Source organism: Hyalella azteca, unplaced genomic scaffold, assembly GCF_000764305.2.
Source record: "Hyalella azteca isolate HAZT.00-mixed unplaced genomic scaffold, Hazt_2.0.2 contig6037, whole genome shotgun sequence".
Classification (NCBI taxonomy): Eukaryota; Metazoa; Arthropoda; class Malacostraca; order Amphipoda; family Hyalellidae; genus Hyalella; species Hyalella azteca.
Genome location: NW_025936209.1, coordinates 41,430 through 52,316, shown reverse-complemented (window position 1 = coordinate 52,316; position 10,887 = coordinate 41,430). Strand labels below are relative to the sequence as shown.

General features: G+C 41.7%; 1 protein-coding gene across 1 annotated transcript; it reads left to right on the top strand.

Moving 5' to 3' along the window:
- Nucleotides 1-7,978: 7,978 nt before the first annotated feature.
- On the top strand, nt 7,979-10,658 carry LOC108670453 (peroxisomal biogenesis factor 19; the record flags this gene model as incomplete). The annotated part of the gene is given in 5 exon segments (XM_018157930.1): nt 7,979-8,113; nt 8,424-8,734; nt 9,341-9,514; nt 9,993-10,079; nt 10,557-10,658. Coding segments are annotated over 5 exon segments (809 nt in total), but the record flags the coding sequence as incomplete, so codon positions are not given.
- Nucleotides 10,659-10,887: the final 229 nt, after the last annotated feature.

The window sequence follows — 10,887 nt, the reverse complement described above, 5'->3', positions numbered from 1 at the left end:
GTGTGTTTGTGCCGGGCTTACATTCACTTATTTACCTTCGTATTCAGAACAATTTTCTATTTACACAATTGTAATTCTGCCGATGTTTGATAAGTAATAGTATTTATTCCAATATGTAGTGTGCTTATCGATGGCTGGCGCTGATTTTCAAGATAAATAAAGTAATATTATTAAATGTGCAGATATAACAGTAAGAGCAAGATATGGAATGTGATTTATATGTTCCGTTGTCCCGCAGATCGTAGACTTGTTCGAGTCAGAGAGCGAGAGCGACTCTGATGAAGTCAAAGCCAAGCGCTTTGAAGACCTGGTCGCCCTCATGCAGAAGGTTGGAGTCTACGACTGGTGCTGACGACTTGAGACTTGTGCTGACGACTTGATGCTTGTGCTGACGACTGCTCAAGACTTGTGCTGACGACTGCTTCAATATTACCGTCAAGTGCTGATGGAGATCAGCAATGCTTCGGAAGTTGTATATGAGAAATATTGAGTGGAACAATCCGTTTCATAGTCACCTTGACTCCGAAGTGGTACATATGCGTACCACGAAATGTATTTCTCCAGGACGTAGTGGTACATAGTTCAGGTTGCCTAAAATCGGCCAAATCAGAGTCCAAAAAAAAAAGCGATAACTCAATATATACTAGTTTATTTGTAGGTTCCGCTAAAAAATTCCCTTCATTTTATTTTTGCAGTATTTAAAATTTAATTAGGAAGTACCCATATTATAAATTTTAGCCGGCCAACGCAACTGAGAAAAACTAATGCACGGAATTTGTCCGGAAAAAATGACCGTCCGGCAACCCGGTTTAAAAACAGTACAAGATGAAGCAATCGTAGTCAACGTGTTAAGCAGGCCCTTCCTTGCTCGGTGCTTCGCCATATCTTTAGCTATCACTGATAGACCTTTACGTTATTGATATGACGATTACCTCTAATTCCGCATTGTTTTCCAGAGACTCCCACCGAAAATTGAAGAAAGAAACGAGAAGCTCAAAACAGAGATGATGGGTGAGTTCCGACAGTTGAAGCTTACTGCTGTTCATGTTTGATCTGTAAGAGAGACTTCTTTTATGTAGCGCCCACGTGTTTCTCAGTGATGTCATGTTGTCGTGCACTACATAATTTCTGCAAATAATAATTGTGTGTTGCGGATGGGTTTAAAATGTAAGTTTTACATGCGTTTAAAATGTAAGTTAAATATAGGTTTAAAATGCAAGTTCTCATCCTGTACACCGATTTAACAAATGATTTTCCAAGTCAACGAATTGCACTCTATGAGCTTGGCAGAAATTCATGTCATTCCCTTGAGCTCCACAACATCCTTTTTGTTAACAGGGAAGCTGAAGGACTTGGGCAACATGATCCTGAGACCTTTTGGCATGTCCACGGATAATTTCCAGCTACAGCAGGACCCAAAGAGCGGAGGTTACAACATTCAGTTCAAACAGAATCCATGAACTTCCCGCTAGTCCGTTAACTTAAGAATTGGCAAAGATAATTACTTTAGAAGAAATTTAATGAAGTGCCCTTCATGTTCTGATGGCTGCCGTCACTACAGCGCTATTCATNAAGATTGTCAATGGTTTGCATCTTGCGCTCTTTGTACTGTACGCTATTGACGATGGCATCTGGCATTAATTGCCTCAAGATTGTCAATGGTTTGCATCTTGCGCTCTTTGTACTGTACACTATTAACGATGCAGGTAGTTTGGCTCTACTTGAATTATATTTGCTTCGTAGCACAATACTTGGCACATCTTCTGTCCTGCAATGCCCGCGCCTTGGCTGTCTGTAATCCTGAACCTAATTCCTTTGTTACATTCACGAGGTTCTGTCTTCGTATACCGTCACATTTTATTATGTATGAACATGAGAAACGCTATACGCATAAACCTTGTCATGATAATTTGGCCACAATTATGATATGAAGGGCAATTATTGCATGCGTTTTGGCCACTAGGCAACAATGCTCTGTATTTTAATTAGTTTCACTGGCAGTTTTACCGCGGCAGCCATCGCGTTTCTGCTGCCATCGGTGCTTGAGACGTTCCTTCCCTGCATGCAATATTAAACCAGACCAACACTGAATTACAACACTTCCATAATAAACCAGACCAACACTGAATTACAACACTTCCATATTAAACCAGGCCAACACTGAAATACAACACTTCCATATTAAACCAGGCCAACACTGAATTACAACACTTCCATATTAAACCAGACCAACACTGAAATACAACACTTCCATATTAAACCAGACCAACACTGAATCACAACACTTCCATATTAAACCAGACCAACACTGAATTACAACACTTCCATATTAAACCAGGCCAACATTGAAATAACTCGAACGTTTCCTGCGCTCTCGCGTTAAGACTTCTTCTGTTGCACTCATCATCAGCTCTGTTGTAGATCCTCAGACGTACCTTCATCCTGAACTTGAAGGCCAACTGAAGCGATGATATTTTATTCGGTTACCTGGAAATGACCAAGCCTGGTTACACTCGAAGCAAGCTGCTGCGTATTGAGGTAGGGGATCTCTAAACAACTCGTATGGTTTATTTTTTGATATGTTCTGGTTTTATTGTTCCATCAAGGCGAAGTTTCTTTGCCTCACGTTACTTTACGGGACGTTCAGGGCTTACGAATAGTCTCTATAGCGCATTTTCTCATTTATGGAAAAAATGCACTATTGTGCTCGCAATGTCCGTCTGTCTGTCTCTCCATCTGTCCGTCCGCCCGTCCGTGACCTCAAGTTTTCGTCGACGAGAAAATGCGCTCTCTGTCACTCACTGCAGTGAGTACTGAGTTATATTTTTTTAAATTATTTTTCAGTCTTATTATTGCATCAAGGCGTACTTTCCTTACTTCATGTTACCTTGCGGGACGTTCAGGGCCTACGAATAATCGTTTTTATGGTGAATATTTTGGTATAGCAAATATTTTGGTATATCAAGTACCACATCGAGTTAGAGGGCATTTGTTTAAGCGAATGGGCATTTGGTAAGTTCCCAGTTGAAGCGGCGGCAATACATCGCTTTATTTCATGACTGCGGCATGCTTCATTTCATGTCATCGTGTTATGCTTGTGACCGTCAACTGAATAATTAATTGTGCAATTCTTCTTAGGGTTATTTTCTAGAAATTTATAATACCTCTCTTGGTCTCGTGTTCTATATTTTAGGTATTATATCTGTATTATTCTTCGAGACGTGATCTCTGGACGCTTGGGAACGTTCAGTTAGTTGACAGGTGTCAAGCCTGTCAACGCGCCGGCAGTGGGTGTCGGGTGTCAAGCCTGTCAACGCGTGAAATTTATAATACCTCTTTTGGTCTCGTGCTTTATATTTTAGGTATTATATCTGTATTATTCTTCGATACGTGATCTCTGGACGCTTGGGAACGTTCAGTTAGCGGGTGTCGGTTGCCGCGTCTGCCAATTTTGAACTCTAGTTTGAGTCTCCGGAGCTTCTCATTGTTATTATAGTTTATATTTCAGTCTTCGGTATAACTTATAATCAGAAATATTACGAAGGATCTGTACATATTTGTATAATGTATCGTGGAGGTACGATGTATGGGCTGGTCAAAAATCTATCGTACAGGAAGCTTGTTTTATTGTACACCTTATCCAATAGTTAATGCACTCGAATGCCTGCTAGCAATGGAACTGGTACGAGGTTAGTTCTTAACATTAGTACGTCAATTAGTATTTTTCAGTTGTCTCAAGTAACTCTAATAAATGGCGCTGACCGCAGGGATGGGAGCATTTGTATTGAAACGATGCTTCATCGATAAAGTGTATATTGTGTAATAATTTGATCTTTGATACACTGAGTTTTGAGGCGGGGCTATTGTGCCCTGAAATTGTTTATTGTCGGGGCACATAGTTCTTGCAAAAACAATATTGTCTAGCCTGCTTATGATAACAATGGTGAAGGTGCTCCCTATGGGGAAGTGCACACCCCCACGGTACCCCGAGTGTTGGTAGTAGTTCTACTAGTTGCTTATGGTTGCTACTTTGCCTGAAGAAAGTAACTGCCATAGTGATGTTAGTAAGGCTATTCCACTAGTTATGGTTGCCATTATGCCTGAAAAAAGTAACTGCAATAGTGATGGTAGTAGGGCTGTTCCACTAGTTATGGTTGCTACTACCCCGGAGCCGTCGTTACTTCATGTTCGGGCAAATAGAGTTATTCACTAACTTGCGCTGAGTATGCAAGTCAAAGCTACTATATTTGTGTCCAAAACTTTATTTTCCATTTACTTCCCGCATTTGTGAGGAACAAATTGTGTTCACAGTAACATTACTATGGCGTCCTCGAAAACCGTGTAGCTGAGGACCATTACAATGACTCGAGTCCTGAGATGCCCTGACAGAACCAGCAGTCAGTACATACTTGGAGCTCGGTACTACAGGGGCTAAACTGAACTCAGCGCGGTTCTAAGTCACGTCAAGGGTTCTAAGTCACGTTCACAGTCTTGCGCGTGTCCTAAACTGAACTCAGTTTAGGACTGTTTTTAGTCCCACGTGTTGCAAGCCCTTTATGCCGTGCACCCACAGTTCACTGTATTCTCCGATTCACTTGCTGTCACTTCAAGACCATTTCTGAAGCCTATTAGAATAACAAGTTCAAAGAGAACTGTGCCGCCAAAATCTTATCCAAATAATGCATTGTTTTTTTTCGTAGTTTGAAAATGGAAAATCCTAAGAAAGATGATTTTTGTGACTCGCATATAAGTGCTGAAAGTGACAGTGACGAGTCTTATCATTCCTTTACTGAAGAACTTCAAAACGTTTCCTTGGACCAGTGCTTAGTTAATGAGAGCTGCTCCAATTCTCCTAAATTATTAACAGAAAATAAACATGAACTTTCACGAAATGTTCAAGAAACTCCAGTGAGCAACTTGAACAGCAGCGATCTTTCGCCCCCGAAATGCGACTCCAGTGATGCCAACTCAGTGCCCTGTACACAAGAGATTGGTCCTGGAAGAAGCTCATCTCCCGCGCGTAACAAAATTCATTCAGAAGAAAACCCACCAGGGGACAATTCTCATGCTAATTTAGATGACGATACTCGGGACGATGTTGGACCTGACGGTGTGGTCAACTGTCCCGCTGACGACGAGCATCACGACGACGATGAAGAGTTCGACATTTGTTGTTTAGTGTCCGTTAAAGCCAGGGACGAAGAGCTCGAACTGAAGCTGAAAGACAAGCAAGTTGACATTTCAGTTGAAGACATGAAGGTGAGTTCTCTGATGTTAACCTATACAAATTACGATTCAGAATAAGTACTTAGAAATAATGACTGTCGTTTGGAGAATTACAATATTACTCGTAATTGTGATTTGGGGATTTTCGAAAACTTTGTTATTTTCCAAATTCTGTTCACAAATTGTCATTCGCATTTGATGTTGCTATGGAACCTATATCGTCAGTGTCGAGATTAACTTGATTTTCAGTGACTTCTTCATGGGGTCACTATCTCCTGAATTCTACGGTGGTCCATAGGCGCTATGTCGTCGCCACACTCGACAACAATCCATTAAAATTCCGATTCCCTTAGATTTGCTTGTTACTCAATTCCAAATCAATTCACGACCTCCTGCTGACTTAGGCTCTACAGTTCTGAGGAGCGACAGGTCGTGCGTATGCGTGCAAATTTTAAAGATGCCGCGGCAGTCAACGTGTTAATTGCACCGTGTCTGTGTCTTCTTGTTTAGAATATGAAGTAAATCTTGCACGTGTCCTCATCTTAACCCTCTACCGCTGTGTGCCACTTTCCGGGAACATAACTTTCAACTTAAATTATACGTAAACTATTGAGTGTAGCAACCTGAGGACGTTTGAACGCAACAGAGAACATTTTAAAGTTGTACGTGGCGGCAAATTATACGTAAACTATTGAGTGTAGCAACCTGANGGTAGGCTTGTGTGACAATATTGCTCCGGTTACTCATGTCAGGCGGTAGAGGGTTAAGAAGACGCACTGGCCACAAAATGTTTAGCTAAGTCTTACCTACCAGTCATCATGTACAATTAACTCCTATACGCCAAGTAAACCTGTTATAAAAACTCTATTTATTGTATTAGCCTCAACATCCATCCCTTATAATTAAGTTGCCCTGTTAAAAAGGATAATAAATTATTGAGCGTGATTACCACGCGTTGTGCGAAAGGTGATAATAAATTATTGATTACCAGGCGTTATGAGATTAATAATTACTAAGGCAGCTAATTATTATGTAACGCTGCAGGCGGCGCTGGATGAGGCGTTGGAGCAGAAGCGTGCGGGCAACGCTAATAATCACTAACGCTGCTAATTATTGTGTAACGCTACAGGTGGCGCTGGAGGAGGCGTTAGAGCAGAAGCGTGCTGCCAACGCTAATAATCACTAACGCTGCTAATTATTGTATAACGCTGCAGGTGGCGCTGGAGGAGGCGTTGGAGCAGAAGCGAGCAGGCAACGCTAATAATCACTAACGCTGCTAATTATTGTATAACGCTGCAGGTGGCGCTGGATGAGGCGTTGGAGCAGAAGCGAGCAGGCAACGCTAATAATCACTAACGCTGCTAATTATTGTATAACACTGCAGGCGGCGCTGGATGAGGCGTTGGAGCAGAAGCGAGCAGGCAACGCTAATAATCACTAACGCTGCTAATTATTGTATAACGCTGCAGGTGGCGCTGGATGAGGCGTTGGAGCAGAAGCGAGCAGGCAACGCTAATAATCACTAACGCTGCTAATTATTGTATAACACTGCAGGCGGCGCTGGATGAGGCGTTGGAGCAGAAGCGAGCAGGCAACGCTAATAATCACTAACGCTGCTAATTATTGTATAACGCTGCAGGTNGTGGTGTGTGGTGAGGTGGTGTGTGGCGAGGTGGTGTGTGGCGAGGTGGTGTGTGGCGGGAGGTGGCGTGTGGTGAGGTGGTGTGTGACGAGGTGGCGTGTGGCGAGGTGGTGCAGCGTGTGACGAGGTGGTGTGGCACGATGACGCCACAATATATCCACGCACCACCACCATGTCAGCTAAGCTCCTCCTGTCGCAGGGTGAGCATAAGCTGGCGGTTCACTCCCTGACGCAGGCGCTGGCCCACGACCCGCGCTACGAGAAGGCCCTCGCACGACGGGCGGCGGAGCACGAGGCCTCCGAGGACCTGGATGACGCCCTACAGGACTACAAGAGCCTCCTGCAGCTGCAGCCTCACAACCGGGAGGCTAGAGAGGCCTTAGTGGTGCGACACTGGCCTCTAATGTGGTGTTTTTGTGCGCCTCTTGCGTGTTGTTCTTGGTCTAGTTTACTGGGAGCACAAGAACAAGACTTTAATTTTGTGCGACGTTTGTGTGTCGCATTTTGTGCTTGTCTTGCGTGTCTCTAAGAGATGAAGTGTATCACCTAGCATGTCTTGCGTGTCTCTAAGAGATGAAGTGTATCACCTATTGTGTCTTGTGTGTCTCTAAGAGATGAAGTGTATCACCTAGCGTGTCTTGTGTGTCTCTAAGAGATGAAGTGTATCACCTAGCATGTCTTGTGTGTCTCTAACAGATGAAGTGTATCACCTAGTTTATCAAATATCACATGAATAATCATATGCAAATAGCAGTAATACAACAATTGTTAGAGCTGGAAAGACTCAAAAAAATTTAGTGCTCTTGTCCTTCCTTCAGACAGCACTGGTATGCCTGAAAAGTGTGTAATATCAGTCATGGTATTCTAGTAGCAACGTTCAGGACCATAATCCCTTGCTGAATTGCTTATAGTGATTAATGGTGATATACTTTATTAATAATTGATTATGATATTTCTCCCTTGAAGCCCAATTGTATTGTAGTGCCCCATGCTTGCAGCAACCCCCAGCACAGCAGCTTATAGTGATTAATGGTGATATACTTAATTAATAATTGATTATGATATTTCTCCCTTGAAGCCCAATTGTATTGTAGTGCCCCATGCTTGCAGCGACCCCCAGCCCTGCAGCCGGGGGCACGCAGCTCACAGAAGAATTAATTAAAGAAGCAACGCAAAGTTTTGAGGCAAGCATGCGAGCCATTATGCTGCAGCAGCAGAAGGTAGACCAGGTTCAGCAGCTGCAAGGTGAACAATGTCTTACATCATCTTAGTCTATTGCGTTGAGCAAGAAGAAAATCTGTATTACCAAAATTCAATGTTTGTTGTCCATAAGAATTCAAATGTTATTAATATCTTTGATTTTGTGGAAACATTCCTAACTGATTGATATTAATTATTAATGCAGCAGCTGCAAGGTAAACAATGTGTTATGTCATCTTAGTCTATTGCATTGAGCGAGAAAAAAATATGTATTACCAAAATTCAATGTTTGTTGTCCATAAGAATTTAAATGTTATCAGGTGAATTTCACCATTATTCTTTTCTGTCATTGCAGGTATCAACAATCCTAATGAACCAGGAGCCATGTCAGTAAAATTGGACTTGCAATCACTCACTTCACAGTTTGCACAGTTTGCTCAAAGTGCAACAAAAGTGGCAAACAACACAAATATTCCAAATGTTGTCAACACAAATGCTCCAAGTGATGTTAATAATAGTGCTACAGCCACCCCCGGTAGTGCAGCCAACTCCACCACTCCTGCTGCTCAGGACGCAACTCCACAAACCCAAGAGGAAGTTCCTGACTTCCAGAACCTGCTCGCTGAAGCTATGCAGCAAATGGCTCAAAACAAGGAGGCTTTCCAGGTACGAGATCTTTGTTTGGTCTCTGTTACTTTATAATCCTTGATGTGCAGGCATCAAAGATTTATAATCCTTAATGCTCGCTGAAGCTATGCAGCAAATGGCTCAAAACGAGGAGGCTTTCCAGGTACAAGATCTTTGTTTGGTACCTCTCTACACTTTAGTTCTACAGAGTGAAGATTATTCTCTAAAACCAGCATCAAAGGAAAATGAATATTAATTAGTACTAGTCCTTGAAAACTCTTATACATTGGTGTAGTGAAATGATTTTCTAAGGTGATAATTTTTTAGTGATGAAGTAATGATATTTTTGAGTTGAAGAAAAATAGAGATAGCAATGTCAAGTGTGAACTTCTGTATTTAATTGTGAATTTTATCTAACAATCCTTTTCATTTGGAGAAATATTTAGTAATCTGTCATTGTTTAATTATTTGTTTCTTAAAGGTTCCTATATTAATTGCATATTGCATCAGATTTTTCTCATTATATATGTATTTTTTGTGGCAGTACATAAATCCAGTTTAGCTCTGCTTTGTTAACAATTGATGTTAGTGATCAATACAAAATTTCTGTAATCATCGTAATTAAAAAGAAGGTTTTGTTGGCAGTCGATGCCATCAGCGGATGAGCTGAGCCAGATGATGGCCAGCCTCGGTGTGGGGGGCGGAGAGGATCAGGACACGGAGGCCGCTGGTGGCCTCATGGGCCTCATGCAGTCCATGCTTGAGAACGTCCTCTCCAAAGAGATCATTTATCCTCCTATTAAGGAAATTGTCGTCAAGGTGCCATACTACTTCCTGTTAAGTCATTCCATGCATTATGACCACAGAGAAAATAACTTAGGTGTTCTGCAATCACCATGAACGTGTTATTTTATGGAGATGCAACGTCATCAGTGCACTTAAATGTTTTTGTCTCGAATCAAACTTAATTTTTAATTGAAGTCAATAAATCTTGATGGATATCATAAGTAGAGTTTCCATGTCAAAACAGCGTTCTGTATCTCCTACTGAATCAATCTTATTATATAACTGAAGTCAGTAAATCTTAATGGACATCATAAGTAGAGTTGCCATGTCAATACAATGTTCTATATTTTCTGCCACGTTTTCAACTTGGCACTAACCTCTGCTAAAAGTCTTCTTTCTTTAGTCATTTGCCACCTAAATAACTTGATGCTGCTAGTTTACAAGCAAAGATACCACTAGTGTTAACTACTCGTCTGTTTGCTGTTGCAATTAACAATTGTGTTAATTGCAGTATCCTGACTGGCTGGCCGACAACAGGAGCCGTGTAGCAGCAGCAGACTTTGATCGCTACAGCAGACAGTATGACGTCATGAGGGAGGTTTGTGCTGTGTGTTGGTGACGTCATGCGGGAGGTTTGTGCCGTGTGTTGGTGTCGTCATGAGGGAGGTTTGTGCTGTTAGTTGGTGACGTCATGAGGCAGGTTTGTGCTGTGTGCTGGTGACGTCATGAGGCAGGGTTTGTGCTGTGTGTTTGTGCCGGGCTTACATTCACTTATTTACCTTCGTATTCAGAACAATTTTCTATTTATTCGATCGTAATTTGCCGATGGTTGATAAGCAATAATATTTATTCCAAAATATAGTGTACTTATTGATGGCTAGCGCTGATTTTCAAGATTAAATAAAGTAGTGTTATTTAATGTGAACATATAACAGTGAGAGCAATTGATATTTGGAATGATATTTTTTATATATGAATTGATATGATATTGATATTTTTTCATAAATGAATGTTATATTTGAATTGATATACGTACCTATATGGAATGATATATGTATGTTCCGTTGTCCCACAGATCGTTGACCTGTTCGAGTCAGAGAGCGAGAGCGACTCTGATGAAGTCAAAGCCAAGCGCTTTGAAGACCTGGTCGCCCTCATGCAGAAGGTTGGAGTCTAGTTGTGCTGACGACTGCTGACTACTGCTTAAGACTTGTGCTGTCTCTTATACACATCTAGATGTGTATAAGAGACAGCGTCACTACAGCGCTATTCATATTCTGATGGCTGCCGTCACTACAGCGCTATTCATATTCTGATATTCTCGGTCACTGGCTTTGCAGTGGATACTCGGTTACACGCACTCCAGTCCTGCCCCGGACTTATAATTCAAAAGTTCAGTTGATCAT